At 40.4% G+C, this 25574-nt stretch overlaps 1 protein-coding gene across 1 annotated transcript in view; it reads left to right on the top strand.

The window, feature by feature from the left end:
• Positions 1 to 717: 717 nt before the first annotated feature.
• The window catches only part of trabd2a (TraB domain containing 2A), a 57410-nt gene continuing 32553 nt past the window's right edge, over positions 718 to 25574 (top strand). Inside the window, exons 1-4 of the mRNA XM_079418999.1 lie at positions 718 to 1255; positions 3159 to 3719; positions 18726 to 18872; positions 20597 to 20771. Coding sequence (XP_079275125.1) covers positions 1142 to 1255; positions 3159 to 3719; positions 18726 to 18872; positions 20597 to 20771 — 997 coding nt within the window. The 5' untranslated portion in view covers positions 718 to 1141. The remainder of the gene's footprint in view (positions 1256 to 3158; positions 3720 to 18725; positions 18873 to 20596; positions 20772 to 25574) is intronic.

Raw genomic sequence — 25574 nt, 5'->3', positions numbered from 1 at the left:
ATATCCTAATGATTTTTGGTATAAAAGAGAAATGTATAATTTTGATGCATACAATGTATTGTTGGCTATTGCTACAAATATACCTGTGCTACTCATGACTGCTTTTGTGCTGCAGGGACACATATGTATCTATATATATATATATATATATATATATATATGTGTGTGTGTGTGTGTGTGTGTGTGTGTGTGTGTGCGTGCGTGCATGTTTATGTGGTTTATGAGGACACAAATGTGTATAATGACATGGGTATGACAGAGGTATTACAATATGAAGGTGGTTTATGAGGACACTGCCTATGTCCCCGTAATTCAAAAGGCTTAAAAAACATACTAAATGGTGTTTTTTTGAAAATCTAAAAATGCACAAAGTCTCCTGTGAGGACTAAGTTTAGGTGTAGGGTTGGTGTAGGGCAATAGCACACACAGTTTGTTCAGTATAAAAACCATTACGCCTATGGGATGAACCCATAAACCACAAAAAACAATATGTGTGTGTGTGTGTGTGAGAGAGAGAGAGCGTGTGTGTGTGTGAGAGAGTCGCTGTGTCGCTGCTCCTGCAGGAGTTCCGCGGGGCTCCGAGATGCTCAGTATTTACCCAGAGAGAGAGAGAGAGAGAGAGAGAGAGAGAGAGAGAGAGAGAGAGAGAGAGAGAGAGAGAGAGAGAGCGGGGCTGCTGGGGGAAGGTGAAGCCCCCTCCGACACACACACACACACACACACACTCAGAACTTGTTGCGCTGCAGTGAGAGTCAGAAGCCGTGGAGGAACAGAAGCGACGCATTTGCAGAGTTTGAGGAGAAAGTCAAAAAGCAGATCCGCTAAACTACAAACTGAAGAGTTCCTCAGCGGGTTTGAGTGTGTGTTCGTGTGATCAGGATGTGTGTGAAGTGTGAAGTGAACACTGCAGCATGAGCCTCATGACAGACTGCATCTGCTCGTATGGAGCTGGAGTTTCTCTTACAACCATCATGTTGCAGAAGTTCCTCCTCGAGCGTCTCTGGCTCAGTCCAGCTCTTCTCCAGGATGAGTGACTTCACGAGCACTGAGGACTTCTCTCGGATTTTCTTCACTCTTGTGGAATGTTCTGATCATCAGTGAAGAAGAGTCGAGTTTGGTGGAGATCCTGCAGAAGTCTGAGATGATGGTGGTGGTGGTGGTTAGTTGGGGCGCTTTTCTCCAAACCTGCTTGATAATGATGGTGAGATCAAACCAGCACAACCCCAGAGAGACCAGCTGCGACCTCCAAGCCAAAGTAAGGGCTTTTCCTTGTTAAAAACTCACAAATCACTTCTTATAGTAGATATTATTGCCAATCAAATCAGCAGCTCATCAATATTTATGGTGCAATTACAAATATTTATGTACATAAAACTTAAAGTTTCATGACATGAACTGGCTTAATATTAAATAATGTAGGACCAATAATGACTCCTAATGTCAGTGGTGGAAAGTTATTAAGCTCTTTGATATGGAACATGCATGTGTGATAATGGAATATAAACACTGGGTTTGAATGGAAGATATTTGCACATTGATAGAGTTTTAAAGGCTCACTTTGTTGATCATAAAACACAATGCTTCTGCATTAGCTGACAGTGTTATATTTAATAGCTATAAACGATGTTTCTGTCACTTTCTTCAAGATGCATTTGTTGAAACTTGTTTCTGGAGAGTCAGATTGTCAAAGTTGGTCCTGAATGGCCGTCGGTCTGGATGTGTATTGCCCTCGAGGCTCAGGCCAGGCGCTAATGAGATATTAACTGTCTATTGAAGACATTACCAGCTTGTGAATAAACATCAGCTGTTCAGTAGTGACTGCATGAATCCAGCGTTCAGAAACAAACCGCCTGAAACTTCATGAGCTTCAAGAGTCTGTTAAATGTTTACAAGTGTTTCACAGCGGCACATCTTCATCTCATTAATCTGAGAGAGTGAAAAAACACTTATGCTGTCACAGAGTGATATTTACTGGCCAATATTTGGACATTTTGAGGTTATCGGTCAATGACAAGTGTTTGAAGCTATTTCCTTCTCAAATCCTTTTCAGACACTGAAGACTGAAGTAATGATGCTGAAAATAAAGCTTTGGTCACAGAAATCAATTACATTTTTACTAGAAAACAGCTGTTTTAAACGGTAATATTATTTCATTATTTCTTTTGCTGTATTTTTGGTCAAATAAACGCAGCCTTGATGAGCAGAAGAGACTTTCTATCCGTAGAGAATATTACCTTACTATATATGTTTTTTAAATCTGCTTCCACACTAAATCTTTCCTTGTCACACAGTTTCTGAAAGCTGAGACTCAAACAGCAGAAGCACTCACCAAATCTACAAAACCAGACACTAATTATCAGACTTTGACTCAGTTTTCAGTTTCATAAAACACTTTTTGCAAAACACAACACACAGTTCTCTATGAAACACAAACATATTAATATTATGGCAAAGGTGTTTGCAAATGTTTGTGTTTGTGATATTTTGAATGCAGTGCTTCATTTTGCAAGAGATGTGAGGCGTTTTGCATTTTGTGTGCAATTCTTGGATTTGTGTGTAAAGTTTTGAAAAAGAGAGGCAAAGTTTTGAAAATTTGTGTAAGCAGCTGAAAAATAAAACTGTAAATATAAAGTTTGGGGTCAGTAAGATTTTTTTAAAGAAATTCATACTTTTATTCATTGAGGACACATTAAATTGATCAAAAGTGTCAGTAAAGACATTTAAAGTGTTCCAAAAGATGTCTATTTCAAATAAATGCTGAACTTTCTATTCATCTGTGAATCCTGAAAAATAAAATGTATCACAGTTTCCACAAAAATATTGTGCAGCACAACTGTGTTCAACATTGATAATAATCAGAAATGTTTGTTGATCAGTAAATCAGTATATTATAATGATTTCTGAAGATCATGTGACACTGAAGACTGGAGTAATGATGCTGAAAATACAGCTGCAGATCACAGAAATACATTACAGTTTAACACATATTCACATAGAAAACAGCTGTTTTACATTCTAGTAATATTTCGTAATTTTTACTGTATTTTTGATCAAAGAGACTTTATTCAAAAACATTGAATGCTAGTGTGTTTTATTGCTGTCATGAATGTTTCAGCATCAGCTGTCTGATGAAACTTCCTCTTTCTTTCTGTCTCCAGCAAAGCGAGCTCAACTCCTTCCTGTGGACGATAAAGCGAGACCCTCCCTCGTACTTCTACGGCACCATTCACGTCCCGTACACCCGCGTCTGGGACTTCATCCCCGAGAACTCCAAGCAGGCCTTCCAGGAGAGCAGCATCGTGTACTTCGAGCTGGACCTGACCGACCCGTACACCATCTCTGCGCTGACCAGCTGCCAGCTCCTGCCGCAGGGAGAGAACCTGCAGGACCTGCTGCCCAAAGACATGTACCGCCGGCTCAAGACTCACCTGGACTACGTCAAGCTCATGCTGCCCTCCTGGATGACGCCGGACCAGCGGGGCAAGGGCCTGTACGCAGATTACCTGTTCAACGCCATCGCCGGGAACTGGGAGCGCAAGCGGCCCGTCTGGGTGATGCTGATGGTGAACTCTCTGACCGAGGCCGACATCAAGACGCGCGGCGTTCCCGTGCTGGACCTGTATCTGGCCCAGGAGGCCCAGAGGATGAGGAAGAGAACGGGAGCCATGGAGAAGGTGGAGGAGCAGTGCCATCCTCTGAACGGACTCAACTTCTCTCAGGTGAGCGAGGGATCCATCACTGTCCGTCACAGCCCGCTTGCTGTCTAAAACCTTTGGATCAGTTCAGATTTGTTGATGTTATTTAATGAAGTCTCTTCTGCTCAGCAAGGTTGGATTGAACTGCTTACACACGTTTTCAAAACTTTGCCTCTTTTTTTCAAAACTTTACATACAAATCCAAGAATTGCACACAAAATGCAAAACGCCTCACATCTCTTGCAAAATGAAGCAAAGTATCACAAACACATCTCAAAAGCAAACATTTGCAAACACCTTTGCCATAATATTAATTCCTGCTAGATCTGTGTGTGTTACAGAGAGAACTGTGTGTTGTGTTTTGCCAAATGAAATTGAAAACTGAGAATTAGTGTCTGGTTTTTCAGTTTGAGTGACAGCTTTCAGAAACTGTGTGACAAGGAAAGATTTTGTGTGGAAGCAGTTGAACAAAACTGCAATGCTGTTGCTGAAATCTAGAGGATGACGTCATGCTGAAATATTAATGACAGCAAATGAGATCAATAAAGTACAATAGCTTTCAAGGGTTTGTTAGATTTGTTAACGTCTCCTCTGCTGTCTCGGCGCTCTTGCATTAGTGCATTAGTTGCTTTTCTGTCGTCAGAGAATGAGTGTGGAGAAAAATCTGTAACATTTAGGCCTGATTCTGTGTCAGCTGTACAAACGTTCTGCTCTCAGAGTATCTTGTGTTATTAAAAGTGATTTGAGCGTAATGGCTCTCGTCTGAATCTGACTCAAAACCCCCTTGTTGAAGTCAGACGGGTGTCGCTCTATTAGAGCCGTGCAATCACCAGAGTCCTTCAGAGCGGCGGTCGAGGGAGTCGTGTCGCAGCGGCTGGAGTTTGAGCTAATGCCGTATGGAACTAACAGGATTACACTCGGAGCCATACAGCAGCGCTCTGATCGTCTGGAAGAGCTGGATTATTCAAAGCAGAGTTACTGTCACGTCACATTTACTGCTATAGCACTTTATACAATACAGACAGAGTCAAAGCAGCTTCACTGTAGTAAATGAGAAAATAATGTTGCAAAATTTATCAATATTTTCAATATCAGTAGTACAGCATCTCTACAGAAGACAATAGAGTCATTATTCAGTTCAGTGTTGATTCAGTTCAGTTCAATAACAGTCTCAGTGTTGTAAAGGTCCTTAATTGAAGCTCTACAGAGAAGCTCTACAGTGTCATTATGGCAGTAACATAACCGTCATGGCATAAAATAATACACAACGTCATGCAAAATTAACATGTTATGTAGGTTTGTCAAGAAGTCATTTATTTCTCTAGCGCTTTATAGAAAACCGATTGTTTCAAAGCAGCTTAAATTAATAAACAGTAAAATAACAGAATCAACAATTGTTCATCAAATTCTGCTGTAAAGACAGCAGTGTGATTATTCAGCTCCAGTCAGTTCAGTGTAATATTGATTCTGATTTTTGTGTTTTTGTCAGGCAGTAGTGGCCAAAAGTGACATCCGGAGAGGAGATTTCTCTATAATTGCTTTTAATGACCCTACAAGATTGGAATGTGAGAAGAAGAAGAAAACACTGACTTGGTTAAAGTATTTAACCGAAAAAATTACTTGGCAAAAAAAAGCAAACGACAGCTTAGAATAGAATATGCATTTTGTTTTACTATGCAAAAAAATGCATTAAATGTAATCAGTTATTAATATTGGATTGATTCTCTCTTGTTTCTGATTACAGCAGTCATTCTGCAGAGCTTTGCACATAATTTCTTTGTATGACACAGTTTGTCATGTTTCATTGCGTTATTACAAAGGAAACATACATAAGTTTTACACTCCATGCTTTCAGTAAAACTGTTGCATAAAGATGTCCATTTTGCTAGGCCAGGCATCACTTCTGGCCACTGCTGTGTGTTATGATGGTTATATCACGTGAGTAACGCTGTGGCTTCGGTCTTCCGTATGAAGCGTCTAGCAAAAGAATCGCTCTTTAAACTGAATGAATCCACATGAATGGAGCTTGAAGATCATCCTGTTTCTCTGTCTTTGCTAAGCTCTTCAATCCCTGCATCTTCAGAGGTTCTGCAGAAATCCCATCAGCGCTGTGACGAGGCTGGGCTTTCATGAGCAGACCTCACGGTGAGCCGCGGCTTTGATTGTCTTACGCACGAGTCTCTGATAGCAGCTCAGTGTTAAACGTGTGAACGCCACAGTCTCTGACGGGAATCTGCAGGAATCTGACCATTAGTTTGCTTCATTTCTGTAGCGCTTTACACAGTATAGTAGTATTTAATGCGCCTCGACCTCGAATTCCACTGGTGTTTTTAATGCTTACCACTTTGTGGCGTTAAACATAACTTTAAAGCTTTCGGAGCGGCCCAAACACGAGTCTCACGCAGAACCAGCGCTGGAGCTCACAGAGATGAGGCTTTTAGTGCTCAAATCTGCTTCTGCTCACTGTTTAGAGAGAAGCCAGAATGAAATAGCTGGCTGTTTCTGCTATTCATATACACTTTTTTTTAAATCAGGTTTTGTGTGACACGCGGTCACAGTGTGCTTTCTTCAGAATACATTCAGCAAACTCTTACTGAAATAAATTCAGCTCTATGCAGTTAGGATGCAAACGCACAACACAATCACATGTATATAGATATGTTGGTTACTGTGATTAAAATTCATTTGCACGCTGCTGGTGCAGTTTATTTGAGTAATTGTACAGCAAACAGTGCTGTACTCAGCAGGAAAATAACAGTGTTAATGGAACATTTCAGCCAAAAATGAAAATCTGCTGTAAATGTGCTCACCCTCAGTTCATCAACAAGACAAAAGCTGAAACAAATCCATCATCAAGACGTTTTTAACTCCATAGTCCATAATCCATAATAACGCTTCCTCCAGTGAAAAAGTGTTCTGGTCTGAATCAGGAGAGAAATCTGCAGATCAAGCAGAGTTTACAAGACAAAACAGATCTAAACTTTACAGCTTTAGTCTTCTCCAGATGTTAACTGATGGACTGGAGTGGTGTGGATTATTGTGATGTTATTATCAGCTGTTTGGACTCTCATTCTGACGGCACCCATTCACTGCAGAGCATCCATTGCTGAGATAATAACTATTCCATTATTGTTGTAAAATTACTGCATATTAATTGTCACGTGAATGGTACGTAATCAAACTGTAATTTGTGTCTCTGTATGTTTCAGAAACGCGTTCACACTCTCGTATTTTGCTGCGTGGCTCAGTATGTTTTAGTCCTGAAGTTTCCGCAGTAGAAACATCTCTGTGTTTCTCATTCGTGGGTCAGGTTTATTTTCAGATGAAGGTGTTTTTATTCTTGTAATAAGAGTCATTGCACGAGTCTCTCTGATTTACTCCGGTGTGACGTAGCAGGATTTTCCTAATGAGAGTCGGAGGGCTTTACAGTTCCTGTCAGCAGCTGTATTTCACTGTAGTTCTTCAGCAGCAGGTGTTTCTCATTTGTTTCCACTCACACGCTCATGTTTGAGAGTTTACTGGAGTTAGACGCCGTCTGCGGATCGTTTTCCCTTCGTTCAGCTGGAAACTCTACGAAAGTGTGAAGTTATCGGGGTGTTTTGTGTGTGATATTACTGTGTAGGTGGTGGATCGGACTGAATATCTTCAGTCAGAGGATTGTTTCTGCTGCGTTTTATTCTCACAAAGATCCACTGGAGTGCTGGGTTTCCTCGCCGCTGTTGACCAAACACACGGCTCATTCCTCGCTGGAGTCTGTATCCGGATCAGTAACAGACCTCACAAAGCTCATTAGTTCTGCTGATCTTCTCATGAGCTGGCAGCTCCAGCGTCTGTCTGTCTGTCTGCGTTAGATCAGAGTAGATCTCATGTTGTCGATCAGCCCGAGGCGTCTCTCCTCAGATACCTGTTTCTGGTTTTAACTCGGGAACAGATACGACCCTCGGGCGAAATCTTGGATGAGCCTCAAAGAGACCGAGAGAAACGTGAAGGGAAAGTTCTGCAGTGTGTGTGCATGGCTGGTTATGTTTGATCAGCATTAAATATAAAGTTTCCAGAAGGGTTTTCTTCATGCAATCATGTTTGTGAGTTTGTGATTGATGTGTGTGTGTGTGTGTGTGAAAGCATATCTTTGCTCCAGTTTAAGCTCTTTAATGGCCATCATTCCCTGCTATTGTTCTGTCCTGCGGTCATTGACAGTCACTCAAGGATTCGTTTGTGCGTCGCCCTCCATTAGCATGTGTGTGTGAGTAATTACAGCCGCTATTGTTCCTCTTAACGTGCTAATACGTGATTATCAGAGAGGTGTTAACTGAATCAAACAGCGTGTTAATCTGGTGTTAGTGTGTCACAGGCTCTGAGAAACGAGAGAGATTGGTTATGATGCTGTACAGGCTGACGTTTTGAAGTTCATAGTAAACAGAACAATGTAAAAATTATATTTTGAACAATTTCTAAACCAAGATTATTGGAGTATGTTTTGCATGTTTTTAAATTATTCTTTATTTTTTATTAGTTTTCTTATATAGGCACATATATACATACATACCAAAACTCCCTCTGTCACAGAATGGAGAAACAAACCTTGGGAGAAACCAGGCTCAGCCGGGGGGCCAGTTCTCCTCTGGCCAGGAGATTATTGTTTATTTATTGTTTAATTATTGATTTAATTAACATTTTAAATGTATAAATGTATTATATTTCTAGTTTATATTGTTGCAATTTCTAACAATAATATTATTATGTAGTTAGGTATTTTATTATATTTTTAGTTATTTTGTGTTATTTTTAGTTTTATTGTATGTTTAGTCAAGGTCTTCACTGGGGATATGTCCCCGGGGCTCATCCAGGTGTCCGGCCTCCGCCGACGATCAGGCCCACATACATCATCTCCCGGCGCCGATCCACCATCTGATCCAGACACGGACTGAGAAACAGAATAAGAGAGAAACAGACTAATATTAGCGTAGATGCCATTCTTCTTACGATGTAACGAGTACATCATGTGTTATGGGGAGTGTTCCCGTTCCGGTTGATCTAATTAATGCAGCCTAACAATCCTTTAACGGATTTGAATAATAGAAGTGTATTAGTGTATTATGTGTAAACCAGGTTAAAGAAATGTGTCTATAATCTAGATTTAATCTGACAGAGTGTGTCTGCCTCCTGAACAGTGTTAGGTAGATTGTTCCAGAGTTTGGGAGCTAAATAGGAAAAGGATCTGCTGCCTGCAGTCGATTATGATATTCTAGGTATTATCAAACGGCCAGAGTTTTGAGAGCGCAGCGGACGTGGAGGACTATAGTGTGATAAGAGCTCAGTCAGGTACTGAGGAGCTAAACCATTCAGGGCTTTATAAGTAACTAACAAGATTTTAAAATCTATACGCTGCTTGATAGGGAGCCAGTGCAGTGTTGACAGAACTGGACTAATGTGGTCGTACTTCCTGGTTCTAGTAAGAACTCTAGCTGCTGCATTTTGGACCAGCTGGAGTTTGTTGATCAAGCGTGCAGAACAACCACCCAATAAAGCATTACAATAGTCTAACCTTGAGGTCATGAACGCATGAATTAGTATTTCTGTATTTGACGTTGAGAGCATAGGTCGCAATTTAGATATGTTTTTGAGATGGAAAAATGCAGTTATACAGATGCTAGAAACATGGCTTTCAAATGAAAGATTGCTATCAAACAGCACACCTAGGTTCCTAACTGATGAAGAAGAATTGACAGAATGAGAAGACAAGTCAGAATTATAATATATAAACTTGAATTTGCAAGATAAAATGTTGCAATTTTTATTTTTTTATTCTGTGTCAGAAACAGACTTCCATACTAATGCGAAGATCTACTTATGTTATTTTTTTTTCCAATTTTACCCAGATTACAGTGTTTTTCAGCTGCTTCCACACAGAATCTTTCCTTGTCACACAGTTTCTGAAAGCTGAGACTCAAACAGCAGAAGCACTCACCAAATCTACAAAACCAGACACTAATTATCAGCCTTTGACTCAGTTTTCAGTTTCATTAAACACTTTTTGCACTCAAATACTCAAAAATCTAGCAGGAATTAATATTATGACAAAGGTGTTTGCAAATGTTTGCTTTTGAGATGTGTTTGTGATATTTTGAATGCAGTGCTTCATTTTGCAAGAGATGTGAGGCGTTTTGCATTTTGTGTGCAATTCTTGGATTTGTGTGTAAAGTTTGTAAAATTTCTTGGTTTAGTTTTGAAAAAAAGAGGCAAAGTTTTGAAAACGTGTGTAAGCAGCAGAAAAAACCCTGTAATATCAGCCTCATCTGTTATTTCTCGCACTGAGCGTCTCAGTGTTTTGTTCTGTTTCTCAGTGGCTGAAGGTTTGTGTGGAGCTCGTGGTTTAATCTCAGAGCAGATGCTGGTGGATTTTCACTTTAACACCAGCGACACACAGACGTCTCCGTCAGCACCAGAGCTCCATACACTCGTGTGTGTCCTGTGATTATATGTAGAGTGCTCAACATTAGGACGGCTGATGTAATCCCCTCCTGCAGCAGATGAAAGACGCTGCTGTCAAACTCTCTTTCACGCCGGCGGTCACTTGCTCTTTGAAATCTCTCGCGGCTCTCTGACCGGTCCACAGAGCGATTCTCGCGAGCGCTGTATTGTTGAGCTGTTGTTCTTGGAGGGTCTCGTGTGTGAAAGCGTTTGCTCGCGGCCTGCACCCCTGCATTGTTTACTTTTTGTCCCGGCTGAGAGAGAATTCCATGCGTTTTCAGGGTCATTTACACCCAAAAGAGTGTTTGTCTTTGGGGATGGAGCTTTTTGTGTGTGTGTGAGAGTGTGTGTGCTCACTGACCTCATAAAAACTACACACACTCTCTCACAGTGAACATGCTGTCGCACTATCCATTGTTTAGAGCCCCGATATGCTCACAGTCTAAGATCAGGATGAGTGTGTTTCTTCATCAGGTTTGTAGAAATGTGTCTCTGCATCAGTGTCTCAGCAATGGATGCTCTGCAGTGAATGGGTGCCGTCAGAATGAGAGTCCAAACAGCTGATAAAAACATCACAATAATCCACACCACTCCAGTCCATCAGTTAACATCTGGAGAAGACTAAAGCTGTGTTTTTAAGAAAAATCTTTCATCAGTGTTCTGCATTACAAGTAATGCGAGTTACGTAATCAGATTACTTTGTCAAGTAACTTGTGTCAGTGTCACTATAGAATTAGAAGTACAAGTTTAATTTCTACTGTAAAGCAGCTCTCCAGTGCGTTGATGTTTTACTGGCGTCTGTCCTCAGCGACTGACTGAGCAGAAGAAATGAACTGCAGAAGATTTCTGCATCACAGAAGGCGGAGCCTCAGAGCCACGCCCACCTGTTATGTAATCGCCACAAACCTCTGATAGAATCCATCTAGGTGTTTACCAGCCGGAGAGAGCACTTTGCAGGACATTTCACTTTGTCAAGCTGTTTCGAACTCTTGACTCAAACTCCTGATTTCATTTGCAATTGCTTCATGTTTGTTCTTCAGTCGGGGCTTTTATTATCTGCTCTTCCACAACTGACTTCACTCATGCAACCTTCGTCTTTTGTTTCTTTCTCTTTACTTTTGTAAACACTTTTTTAGCAGTCAAACCTTAATTCATTTTAGAGTTTTTAATCTAAAACCTTTTATAGTAGCACTTTTTTAGTATTTCAACTCGTTTCTCGCCTTGAAAATAGCCAACGAAGCTGGTGTGGCATTAAAAAACCAAACCAGCCGTCCAGCTCTTTACCGCTGTGCATGTTCTGTTTCTAAAGTTCTTCTAACTCTTCTCTTTTCCCAGCGTTTGTCAGAATTCCTCTGTGAAAATCCTCATGCACAGGATGGTTTCCCTCCCTCACAATTACACGGATGCAGATGCATTCAGAAGCAACTCTGTTTCAAATATGTTTAGAATCTGCTCCCATCACGTGTGTGTGTGTGTGTGTGTGTGTGTGTTTGCGGTCTGACGGATGGACTCTGTTTCAGTGTCTACATCAATTTTGAAGCTGGTTGAACAGCCACAAACAGCCGATGGCTCGCAGCCACATGCAGATCCATTTCTTTGGGGTTGAGAGGTTGTCCGCACATATTTTCCACCACAGGGATGATTTTACATGGTGAGACGTGAAGATGTTTTTAGTGTGAGACGTTTGAGCTGAAGCCAAGCAGACACGTGCAACTTCACATATTTCTGTGGTTTGATTGTGCATGTGAGTTCACTTTTGGAATTTGTGGAATCTTGTAATGTTTTACCTCTAAAAGGTGCATATCAGTACTGCAGAGTATTAGAATGTACCATTAAGGTACTTCTATGAACCTTTTAGGGGTAAATAAGGCACAAAGTTGTTCTTTAAGGGTTTTACAATTACAATTTTTGAGAGTGAATTTAATCATTTGAATCATTTTCTAACTCTTGTACAGTTATCATCACATGTGCTCAGATTCACTGAGAGACCTTTGGACACGTTTATGTTTAAAATCTGTCATCAAGACGTCTGGAGTATGAGGTGCCCTGTTCTTGCGAGCTGATTGGCTGCAGCTGCGTGTGTGGGCCGGATGAAGCTGTCAATCAAAGCGCAGTCACTTTACTTAAGCGTTTGACACTGATTCTGTTAGACAGCGTAAATATTTGGCTGCGATTGAGCTGTAAGGTAAATACGGCTTGTGGAGTAAATACAGAACACAGACTAAATGACCTGCGTTTCTCTAGAATCTGATCAAAGCGGATCTACACCGACCTGCATTCGTCTGTTCATCGCATAACCGCACCGCAATTAGTTCCAGACAAGAACCACCTACTTAGAATAACATTAGACATAAAATCACATTAGAGCTCAAGACTGAAGGCCTACAGCTTCTGCATTTCCATAGACACAGACATTTCCATAAATACATATACATATACCAGTGCAATAGTGGCTCTGTTTTTAAGAATGAGTCATTTAATCTTTTATTCTATTCTTAAAAGTGACTCTTTCAAACGATTCAGTGATTCGCTGTGCTTCATGCTTAAATCATATTTTAAATATTTAATTTAAATTATTATTAAATTATTTATTCAGTTGATTCATTCGGAAATTAAATGGCTATTTATGAGTGAGTCACCTGAATCATTCAGCACCTGTGCCTGATGCTTTAATTATATTTCTAATATTAATTCAATTAGTGTTTGCATATACAGTCCACACATATTGAAGCTGGCTCATCTCTCTCTGTGTATGACCTTTTCAGAAGAAGGAATGATAAAACCGTCCTGTAACTCTTGAGATGAGAGGGGCAGCCGTCTGAAGCGCTGGAGCCGGAGCTGTCATGAGGACCTTGTTGATGTTTAACTCACTAATGCGGTGCGGGAATGTTTACGGCGGTACGAGCTGCTTTTAGTGATGCTGTTGAGCCGGTCTGGAGACGTCACGGTGAGATAAAGACCCTCCACAGGGAATGAAAAGAAAGCAGAAACTTAGTGAAATCTGCAGGAGATGAAACACAGAAAACAGTGTCTGGAGATGTTGTGTCAGCTTGTGTGTAATTTCAGTTTCTCCAGAAGTGAATCATTTCACAGACAAAAGACTCTAAGGTTTTACTTAATGCTTTTCTTAAAACAAAATGAACAGCACTTTCAACTAAAAAAAAAAAAAGGTACGCACTTTGGCCATTCATTTTTAAGGACCTGAAAACAATTTTTTTTGAAAACAATGCACAAGTTTTAGTAAATTATACCTTTATCATCTCAAGCTATAAAAACATAAATGTTCAGTCTATAGGCATGCACGAGTTTCTTTACAAAGTCACATCACCAGTACTGGCCTGGCATGCATAATACAGCGTTATAGTCATTTCACGGATCTGTGTGAACAGGGATGGTGTTGTTGCCTGTATGCTATTTTTTTGTTTTCGAAAATATAAAGGAAAACCGGTTACACTTTATTTTAAGGTGTCCTTGTTACAGTGTAATTATACATTTAAGTACCGAGTAATATTAAATAAATTCATGTACATGGATTAGGGTTTGGTTCATAGTTACTTGCATGTAATTTACGCATAATTAAATGTTATTATAATAGTAAAAAACATGCAACATGTTTAACAATGACACGTTAATATAAAGTGTTACCGGAAAAACGTTTCTGTTTTGTAGTGCAGCATTGTCATATTTTAACCTTTCATTTTAAAGAAACAGCAATGATTTTTCTGTGGGATATTATTCTGGTGGAAGTCTATTCCAGTCAGGAGTTCCTCTAAAGGCAAATGATAAATCTCTAAACTAGTTTACATGGTTAATCCTTCCTCAGAAGTCCATCAACACGTTAGCATGTAGACATTACAGAAGTTTGGATGAAACCCTGATGGTGAGTTTTGAGAGAGAGCTTTTGTGTGTGTTATGACTGTCTGACACTGAGACGAATCAAAGCTTGGTTTGAGAAAGATTATATTATTTATAGGGATTAAAAAAAAAACTCTGGGTGGATTTTTATCATTATAGGGTGGATGTGTACAAACACTGCGAACACACATTTACAGTGCCCTCCAAGAGTATTGGAACAGTAAAGACAAACTTGCTCTGTTGGCTGTGGAGTTAAGACATTTACAAATATGATTAAAAGATGAATATGAGACAAAACTACAGAATGTCACATTTGATTATTAGCCGTTTCAACGCATAGATGTTTCACCAGCTAAGAAGTTCAGCACTTTTAGAGTTCATCCCTGTATCTGATGTGTGGCATTCAGATGTTCATATTCATGTTCAGAGTCTATATAACCATAGAGTTTTTGTTTGTTTTTTACAAACGCTAGGACACATTTCTCAATACTAAAGTCACTTTTCAAAACTCTTCTCCTACAACTCGACACAGCAGTTCATCTCACTTTCAAAATGCACAAAACATCTCATGTGTCTCTAATCAACTTATTCTTCCTTATCACTAGCAAACAAACACACTTTATCACTCATAACACAACGACCTAAAACACACAAGTAGCATTATACAATGTTTGCTTTTGTAAAATGTCTTTATAATACAAGAATGACACTCTCTGCTGTTTATAATTCACTGCAGTAAATGTTACATGCTCCGTGTTTACATTACAGTACAACATTATTCATAAGTTTTTTTGTATAAATGGTAATGAAAGTGAAAGACTAACACTTGTGAAGATGTCCAGCTACATGATAGTATTTGATTTTTTTACATTCAGAATTTTTTTCTATATGATATTACTGAAGAAATGTTGCAAATTTCTGTTTTGAAAAGAGTATGTAAATGTGCAAATTGGCTTGTGTAGTACATAAAGTGTCTGTGCTGAAGTGATAAAAGAATTCATGTAATCTGACCGATGTCGTCGATGAATGCATTTGGTACCAAAGCAAAGCAGTTTAGCCCACAGAGACTGATGTTGTGCTCGCTGTCTGAAGAGTTCTGAAAAAGTGAGAAATGTGTCCTAGCGATCGTAAAAAGAGATCCATATCATGCATTGGTGTGGACGCTAATATGGTTATCATTATTGTTTTTGGTGTGAACGGGCCTTAAGACTAATATTATTTCAGCCCTGTCACAGATTTTCAGCTGATTTGAGTGTTTGGGAAACCTGTTTGAACTCAGTCATTGGGATTATTTCTGTGATTGTGTTGGGTGCAGAAATCACACACTCTTCAGCTCTGAGGAGATTTTTCAGCAAATGCATCATAACGCAACGGGCGATTTCCATCAGAAAGCTGAATTATTGACTTTCATAGGGCCGCAGTGCTTTGATATGGACGCTCTCTGGTTCCCGCGCGTGTGAATGTGGCCAGTGACCCACAGAACGGACACAACGCATTCGTTCCGGCCCGGCTCTTTCATTCAGCGCCTGCTTCTCCTCCATGCCGTAATTTAAGGGGCTGAAAGGCTCTTTTGCGCCGCTGAAGATGCTTTGACCGCGGCAGATGGAGGGAGTTTGGGACGCTAGCGGGGTGGCGATAGGCTAATTTGAGCAGCACAAAGCCGGTGCGCTTTCAAATGCAGAGCAGGAGGCTTTGATGAGCGCGGGATGAAAGCGCAGGGAGCCCAGCGGACGACGGGGGCCCTTTGTCCCAAACAAGAAGGCATCTGCTGGGCTTTGCCCTCCTCTCTGGGACGAGCCCCTCCAACTATGATGGACGGGGCCAGAGAGTGTCACCGGCGCTGATGAAAAGAGCTCGAGTGTGTGTGTGTGTGTGTGTGTGTGTGTGAGTGTGTGTGTGTGTGTGTGTGATGTCCCCACAAGGACAGTAAAACCTGAAATTTTTGACATTGTGGGGAGTGGCCTGCGGTTTTAATTAAAATGATTAAAAATAGTAAATGATGCTTATCTGAATGTGTAAGAATGCAAGCATATTAAAAAATATTGTTTGGTCAGAATAAAAGTAATAGAAGTCTATAGAAAGTCTGCACAATTCACAGAAACAAACGTGTGTGTGTGTGTGTGTGTCTGTGTACAGGTTTATATATCCTGATGGGGACTTAAACCTAAATACATACAGACTCAGGGGGACTCGTGTCACAGTGGGGACCTAAATTGAGGACCCCATGGGTACAAAAGCTTATAAGTCATACAGAATTAGTTTTTTTTTTGAGAAAGTAAAAATGCAGAAAGTTTCCTGTAAGGGGTAGGTTTAGGTGTAGGGTTGGTGTAGGGCGATAGAAAATACAGTTTGTACAGTATAAAAACCATTACACCTATGGAGAGTCCCTACAATTCACAAAAACAAATGTGCGTGTGTGTGTGTGTGTGTGTGTGTGTGCGCGTGTGTGTGTGCGCGTGTGTGTGTGTGTGTGTGTGTGTGTGTGTAAACACTGGGGAATGTCATGGTGACACAATGGGGAGCTGCAGCAGCAGCAGAAGCAACAAAAGCGTCAGCTAGAAGTAACTGAGAGAAACTCTCCTCCGCGGAGCCTTTGATCTGTGAGAGATTCACTCACGCTTCAGCAGAACCTCCTTCAGGAGCTTCAGACACAAACACTTCTGCTTCTAGTCACTAGTCCTCGTATACTGATCGAGCCTCTGAGTGTTGAGTTGAGTGTGTAAGTGCAGTGTTGGTGTATGTTGTTGTGCTTCTACTTTACTACGTGATCAGACTCACTTCAAATCAAACACCTGCTACACCATTTACAATTTCTGATAAAGGAAAAATCTACATTATAAAGGGATTTTTCAACGTTAATTTTTCAGCTGCACTCCCTTAGAAACCAAAAACCATTCCTGTACATATCACAGCAGATTTTTCCTCCATAATGTCTTAAAATGTCTATATATTACAGACATTACACACACGTGGTTTATTAATTACTTAGCACCTTATTTTATTACTTTTTATTGTTATTAGCACAGATGGTTTTTCTTCTTCTTCTCCAAAATTAATTGCATTTTTGAGGGCCTGAACTCGTTGGAAAACTCATATAACTTTGCACACACGCCAGAAGTGGTGAACATTTATGTCTAATATGGGTCTGAAGTGAATGTGGCAAAATGGCTCAATAGCGCCACCTATACACGTTCAACGAAGTGCCCTTCAAGCTATGTTTCACGTACATGTACACAAATCGGTACACACATGCAACGCACCGATACCTACAAATAAGTCTCTTGGAGCAAATCCAAAACCGGAAATGAGAAAAACAGGAAATCAGTTATTTTGAATTTTCTCAGCATATTTTGTGTTGTTTTTGCCATTTTCAGGTGTTGTATTTTTTGTTATTGTAATTATGCATATTTCTTTTTCTTGTCATTACATTACAGGTTTGTTTTTAACTCTTTGGTAATATTGTATGCACACATAGTGATACCAATAAAATATACTCAAATTCAATTTAAATAAAAGATTATGAGAATATGCTGTTAAGACTTTCTACTCAAATTTAATGTTTAATTCAATCTCTTTTTATTTCTTTGTCACTGTTTGTGAAATGTACTAGTAATTTCTGAGTGAAAATAGTAAATCCTACAACATATTTGTCAGTGTATTTAAGCAGTTTTAAGAGAAGGTGTTTGGATGTTAAAGGAGAGTTCAGTTTATAATGAATGCTTTGAGACAAACGTCATCAGCTGCATTCATGCTGGGTTAAGATGGACCTTGGCCCACAATGCACTGGGGCTTACAGGGGCCAGTCACATAAACCTCTTTAATATTACTGTTTTAATCTGAATCTGAACAGGAAGACCGGTCTTTGGTCAGACTAGCTCTTAAAGGGATAGTTCACCAAAAATAATCATCATTCTGTTATCATTTACCCACCCTCAGTATGACTAACTTTCTTCTGTGGAGCACAAATTAATATATTTTGATAAAATTCAAGAATGTTGGTACCAGTTTCTGTTCCCATTGACTTCCACTGTATGGACAAAAAGTACAATTAAAAAAGTCAGTGGGAACCAAAACAGTTGCGTTACCAACCCTAGTAAAAAAATTTAATATATTTAAAACACATTTGTTTCATACTAAGTATAGCTGAAATCTATTAACATATTTACTAACACTCAAGACTTACTGATATAAAAATTATAATTAAACTTTACTTGGCATACTACTTTTTAATTCTAAAATTTAGTCTAAAATGTGTTTTAATGTCACTTTTGATGAGGATTGTATGATCTTTGAATAATATCAGACTCAAAATGCAAAATATTTAAAGTGTACCTGAAGTATACTTGCAATAGTTCCACTTTAGCACAATCAGATATACTAAGTATATATTTAGTTGGACTTCAGCACTACGTCTGCACAATTAAAGTGCATTAAGTACAAAATTAGTCGTTCCAGTTTAGCAGGTTTTAAATATACCAGTTTAGTATACTAAAAGTAGAATTGCATGACATTTTATTAAGTACATAAATATGAAAATGTATTTGTAGTATACTTAGCATGAAATAAGTATATTTATTTTTCACTAGGGAACATTCTTCAGAATATCTTGTTTTGTGCTTCACAGAAAACAGTCAGTCCTGCAGGTTTGGATAGCATGATGGCAGAGGTGCAGGATGAACACTAAAGCTCTGGTTTGTGTTTCAGGTGATCTTCGCTCTGAATCAGACGCTCCTGCAGCAGGAGAGTCTCCGCGCCGGGGGTCTGCAGGTGCCATACACCACAGAGCACCTGATCAAGCACTACAACTGTGGAGACCTCAACTCCATCATCTTCAACCACGACACCTCACAGGTACTGAGCTCCTGTCACGCCGCTGACCGCTGGTGCATGAAGTCCTCCAGGACACTTTACTTTTCAGTTCATTCCTATGAAAAGATTTCCAGATTTGACTCTTATGAGCAGTTTCAATTGTTTTTATTATTATTATTTCAAGGAAACTTACCTTACATAAAGTGTTTGTTTTTTTGTGTTTTATCATTCATATATATATATACAGTGCCTTGCAAAATTATTCACACCCCTTCATTTTTTTCACATTTTGTTATGTTGCTGCCTTATGTTAAACTGCTTTAAATTACTTTTTTTCCACATCAATCTACACTCCATACACTATACTGACAAAACATAAACAGAATTTTCACAACTTTGTAAATTTATTAAAAATAAAAAAACTGGAATAAGTACATTTCATAAGTATTCATACCCTTAACTCAGTACTTAACTGAAGCACCTTTACAGCCACAAGTATTTTTAGGTATGATACGACAAGCTTTTCTCATCAGCATTTGGCAATTATCTGCCATTCTTCACCTCACCTCTTCACTTCTCAAGCTCTGTCAGGTTGGATGGGGGCAGACGCACATTTTAAGGTTTCTCCAGAAACATTTAACTGGGTTTAATGCCAGGCTATGGCTGGGCCACTCAAGGACATTCACAGAGTTGTCTATAAGCCACTCTTGCTGTGTGCTTAGGGTCACTGTCCTGTTGGAAGGTGAACCAAACTTCTATAAAGTTATATTCTGTGTAGATTTCTTTGAAAACAAGACAACTCATGCTTTGAGAATGTTTAGATATTTATACTGAAAAATTAGACTAAAATATTGCATACAAATATTTTTAGGAGTGTGGAATCAGATTTGAGTGATAGTTTATAATTTAGTGCCATGCCAGCTACTATAGCTATATATTCATGGAGAGAAACAAGTGAAAAATAGAAAAATAAATACATAGGAAATCTAAAAAATATATAGCTATAATTATATATAATTTGAGTATTGATACTTTCGATATTGATATCGATATTGCATCAGGATCGATACACTCTAAATAAAAATGCTGGGTTAAATACAACCCAGCGCTGGGTAAAATAAGGACAAACCCAGTGATTGGGTTGTTTTGACCCAGCGGTTGGGTTACTGCCCAGCAGGTTGGGTTAAACATTTAACCCAACTATTCAAGTCAAGTCAAGTCACTATTATTTGTATAGCGCTTTTAACAATGCAAATTGTGTCAAAGCAGCTTTACATCAACTTGATATAAAGCTGAGTGGCTTTATATCAGCTTTACAGTATTTAGACGGGTGTCGAATAAATAGTTTGTCGAAATAGTGTCATTCTCCTCTGGCCAGACAAAATCAGCAGTTTAAATCTAGGCGGCAACTATTTCAACTATTGGTTGAAAACAATCCATCATGTGATCTGTCCAATATTAACCAGCACTGGGTTGTATTTAACCCAGAATTTTTTAGAGTGATCGATACTTCAGGATGGATACGCCCATCCCTACACTCTAAAAAATGCTGGGTTTAATACAACCCAGTGCTGGTTAATATTGGACAGATCACATGATGGATTGTTTTCAACCAATAGTTTGGTTAAATGTTTAACCCAACCTTCTGGGCAGTAACGCAACCGCTGGGTCAAAACAACCCAATCCTTATTTTACCCAGTGCTGGGTTGTATTTAACCCAGCATTTTTTAGAGTGTAGCAACGATATCTGTGTGATTTTCGTCCAGGTGCCGAACTTCAAGAACGCGACACTGCCGCCGAGCGAGCAGGTGACGGCGCAGGAGATCGAGCGCTACTTCCGTCAGGAGCTGATCTACAAGCGTAACGAGCGCATGGGCCGGCGCGTCCGAGCGCTGCTGGAGGAGCACCCTCACAAAACCTTCTTCTTTGCCTTCGGAGCAGGTCAGTCTCCTCGGGACGCTTCTTTTGAAGTCTCTTTCCATCTGTATTTTCTTCATTTTCTGTGTGGGTTTGTATTTCTGTGGGGTTAGTTAAGTGTGAACGGCCAGAGGCCTGTTTTCCTACGGTTTGAGCGTGTGACTCGCGCTCTTTGATGTGGCTTGTTTTTGACCTCACTATGCAAATATCCGCCAGCGTTCGTTTGGCGATGGTTTTGATGGTTTTTGAAACACTGCTGCTAAAAATAATGGTGAGCTCATGTCGCAGAGATTAAACCAGATTATGCTCTTTCTAGGAACAAATCTTGGCTTTAAAGCCCTGAGAAAGTTTCTAGCCGTAGTCCTTTGATGAAGCGTCACGATAACCGGCTCTCTCGCGGTTCACCGTGAGGTCATGTGTTAGATCAGCGTTAAATCAAACGATGTGGAAATCTGATTAACGCTACTCAGAACAAACAAGTTATTTTGGTAGCGGCTGCAGCATTCGTGTAGTAATCGCAGTTTTGTTCATTTAGACCAGAGAAACTGGACTAACGGCCATAAACACACACCACATATAACTCCAGATTGAAAACAGGGAGATTATGTGTGTGTGTGTGTGTTATAGAGTGTGTGTGTGTGTGTGTGTGTGTGTGTGTGTGTGTGTGTGTGTGTGTGTGTGTAAAACGCTGCAGTGCTTTTACTGTTGATGGTGCTCAACTGTGAAATTTGAGACTTCTGAGGTGTTACTGCCTTACTCCAGTGGTAAATTTTGCTGGATAGAGCGCTAAACGCATTATTATTAGTGCTGTTTGCTACTGTCGTTTATAATTTTCGACTATATTTATAATAGTTTATAATATCTTATATATTAATACACTGCTGTTAAAAAGTTTGGGATCAGTACGATTTTAAATGTTTTTTTAAAGAAGTATCTTATGCTCATCAAGGCTGCATTTATTTGATCAAAAATACAGAAAACAAAACAGAGTAACACTTTACAATAAGAATCAGAATCAGAATGAGGTTTATTGGCCAGGTATGTTTACACATACGAGGAATTTGTTGTAGTGACAGAAGCTCCACAGTGCAACAGAAAGACAGCAACAGGACACAGATAATAAAGAATAATTCAAATATCCAAATAGGCAATGTACAAAACAACAAAAACACAATATATAGTATAGACAATTATGTGTGTACAGGTCTGATATGTGCAAATTTGAAAGGAAAAAAATTGATACATAAAAAAGTAAGCAAGTGTGGTGAATAAATAATTGTGTGTTCCGCGTTTTATTGTCAAGAGTTCATGAGATGGATTGCCTGAGGAAAGAAACTGTTCCTGTGTCTGGTCGTTCTGGTGCTCAGAGCTCTGTAGCGTCGACCAGACGGTAACAGTTCAAAGAGGGAGTGTGCTGGATGTGAGGGGTCCAGAGTGATTTTACCAGTCCTTTTGCTCACTCTGGATAAGTACAGTTCTTGGAGAGTGGGGAGGGTTGTACCAATGATTCGCTCAGCAGTCCGGACTACTCTCCGTAGTCTTCTGAGGTCAGATTTGGTAGCTGAGCTGAACCAGACAGTTATTGAAGTGCAGAGGATGGATTCAATGATGGCAGAGTAGAACTGTTTCAGTAAGTCCTGTGGCAGGTTGAACTTCCTCAGCTGGTGAAGGAAGTACAGCCTCTGCTGGGCCTTTTTCACAATAGAGTCAATGTGATTGTCTCACTTCAGGTCCTGAGAGATGGTGGTGCCCAGGAATCTGAATGACTCCACTGCAGTCACAGTGCTGTTCATGATGGTGAGAGGGGGGAGAGCAGGGGGGTTTCTCCTGAAGTCCACGATCGTCTCCACAGTTTTGAGCGTGTTCAGCTCCAGGTTGTTGAGACTGCTTAACCTCCTGTCTGTAAGCAGACTCCTCACCATCCTGAATGAGGCCGATCAGTGTGGTGTCGTCTGCGAACTTCAGGAGCTTGACAGAGGGGTCTTTAGATGTGCAGTCGTTGGTGTAGAGGGAGAAGAGCAGTGGGGAGAGAACACAGACCTGAGGAGATCCAGTGCTGATGGTGCGGGTGCTGGATGTGAATTTACCAAGCTTTACAAACTGCTGTCTGTCTGTCAGGAAGCTGTTGATCCACTGACAGACGGAGGTGGGGACGGAGAGCTGTGTCAGTTTATTCTGAAGGGTGTCCGTGATGATGGTGTTAAAAGCGGAGCTGAAGTCCACAAACAGGATCCTCACATAAGTCCCTGGTCTGTCCAGATGCTGCAGGATGAAGTGCAGTCCCATGTTGACTGCATCATCCACAGACCTGTTTGCTCTGTAGGCAAACTGCAGGGGGTCCAGTAATGTCCTTCAGATAAGCCAAAACCAGTCTTTCAAATGATTTCATGGCCACAGTGAAGTGAAGTGACATTCAGCCAAGTATGGTGACCCATACTCTGAATTCGTGCTCTGCATTTAACCCATCCAACGTGCACACACACAGCAGTGAACACACACACACCGTGAACATACACCCGGAGCAGTGGGCAGCCATTTTATGCTGCAGCGCCCGGGGAGCAGTCGGGGGTTCGGTGCCTTGCTCAAGGGCACCTCAGTCGTGGTATTTAGGCCACAGACGTTAGAGCCACAAGTCTGTAGTCATTAAGTCCAGTAATTTTGGGTTTCTTTGGGACGGGGATGATGGTGGAGCATTTGAAGCATGAGGGGACTTTGCGCAGCTCCAGTGATCTGTTGAAGATCTGTGTGAAGATGGGGGCCAGCTGATCAGCACAGGATATCAGACAGGTTGGTGACACACCGTCTGGTCCTGGTGCTTTCCTTCTTTTGTTCTTTCTGAAGACCTGGCACACGTCATCTTCACTGATTTGAATTGTAGGTGTGGGGGAGAGGGAGGTTGCTGGAGGTGTAAATGGTTGTGTGGAGAGGTGTTCAGGGCGGCTGTGGGTTGTTTTTTCAAACCTACAGTAAAAGTCATTAAAATCGTCTGCCAGTTGTTAATTCTCTGCTGGGGGATGGTGACTTGTAACTGGTGATATCTTTCATACCTTTCCACACTGAAGCAGGATCACTGGAAGAGAATTTGTTCCTTAGCTTGTCAGAATAATTCCTCTTTGCCACTCTGATCTCCTTTTCCAGTTTGGCCTGTTTATACAAGACTTTATGCCACTTTCTTTGGCCTGACGGAGCTGTCTGAGTTTTGCAGTGAACCATGGTTTGTCGTTGTTGTAAGTTAGATGACAGTTAGTCCTGGTAGGAATGCACATATCCTCACAGAAACTGATATATGAAGTTACAGTCTCTGTGAGCTCGTCCAGATCGTTGCCAGCATTTTCAAAAACAGTGCAATCAGTGAGAGAGAAACAGTCCATCATTAGTCCATTCATTAGTCCATCTTTTAACAGTTCGTAATACAGGTTGTGCATATTTAAGTTTCTGCCTGTAGGACGGTATGAGATGAACCAAACAGTGATCAGAGAGTCCTAAAGCTGCTCGTGGAACAGAGTGATATGCGTCCTTTATAGCTGTGTAACAGTGATCCAGTATATTACTGTCTCTGGTGGGACATGTGATGTGCTGTCTGTATTTTGGCAGTTCGTGGGAGAGATTTGCTTTATTAAAGCCCCCGAGAATGATTAAAACAGAGTCCGGGCGTTGTTGCTCACTCTCTGTGATCAGATCAGCGAGTTTCTGTAAAGCTGTGCTCACGTGCGCTTGCGGAGAATAAACGAGCAGAACTCCCGCGGCGAATAGAACGGCTTGCAGTTAATGAAGAGCGTTTCTAGATCTGAACAGCACATCTTCTTTAACACAGTTACATCTGTACACCACCTCTCATTGATGTAGAAGCACGTCCCGTTGCCACGTGATTTCCCCGTTGATTCCTCGTCGCCATCTGCTCTGATCAGCTGGAAATTATGCAGATGTAGCACGCTGTCCGGTATGTCGCCATTCAGCCAGGTTTCCGTGAAACACAGAGCAGCAGAGTTAGAAAAGTCCTTGTTTGTCCGGGAGAGCAGAAGGAGTTTGTCCATTTTGTTGTGTAGAGAGCGGAGATTCGCCAGATGGATGCTAGGCAACGCCATTCGAAATCCGCACTGACGAAGCTTCACGAGCACGCCGGCTTGCTTCCCCCGTCTGCGCGTCCTCCTGAAGCGTTTGACCAGAGCTACGGCTCCACCAACTACAATGTCCAGCAAAACGTCCGAATAGTCAAAATCCGGTAAACCATTTTGTGGTGTGTTCTGCCGAATGTTCAGCAGGTCATGCCTGGTAAAACTGATCGTATTTGAGTAACAAAAAACAGGAAAAACAAACAAAAACAGTACAAACACTGAAGAGCTATGCACAATAGCTGCCATCTGCGGCGCCATCTTAGATTAGACTATAGAAGGTGTCATTTGTTAACATTAATGCATTAACTAACATGGGCAAACAATGAACAATGCATTTATTACACTATTTATTAATCTTTCTTAATGTTAGTTAATGAAAATACAGTTGTTCATTGTTTATTCGTGTTAGTGCATTAACTAATGTAAACAAACACAGCTTGTGATTTTAATAATGCATTAGTAAATGCTGAAATTAACATTAAGATTAATAAATGCTGTAGAAGTATTGTTCATTCTTAGTTCATGTTTACTAATGTTTACTAATGTTAACTACTGAAACTTATTGTAAAGTGTTACCAAAAACAGAAATATTGTGAAATATTATTATAATTTAAAATGTTTTCTATGTGAATATGTGTTAAACTGTAATGTATTTCTGTGATCTGCAGCTGTATTTTCAGCATCATTACTCCAGTCTTCAGTGTCACATGAT

The sequence above is a fragment of the Barbus barbus genome, assembly GCF_936440315.1.
Source record: "Barbus barbus genome assembly, chromosome: 6".
NCBI lineage: Eukaryota > Metazoa > Chordata > Actinopteri > Cypriniformes > Cyprinidae > Barbus > Barbus barbus.
The sequence above is the reverse complement of the archived record's forward strand: the minus strand, read 5'-3'. Positions and strand labels throughout refer to the sequence as shown.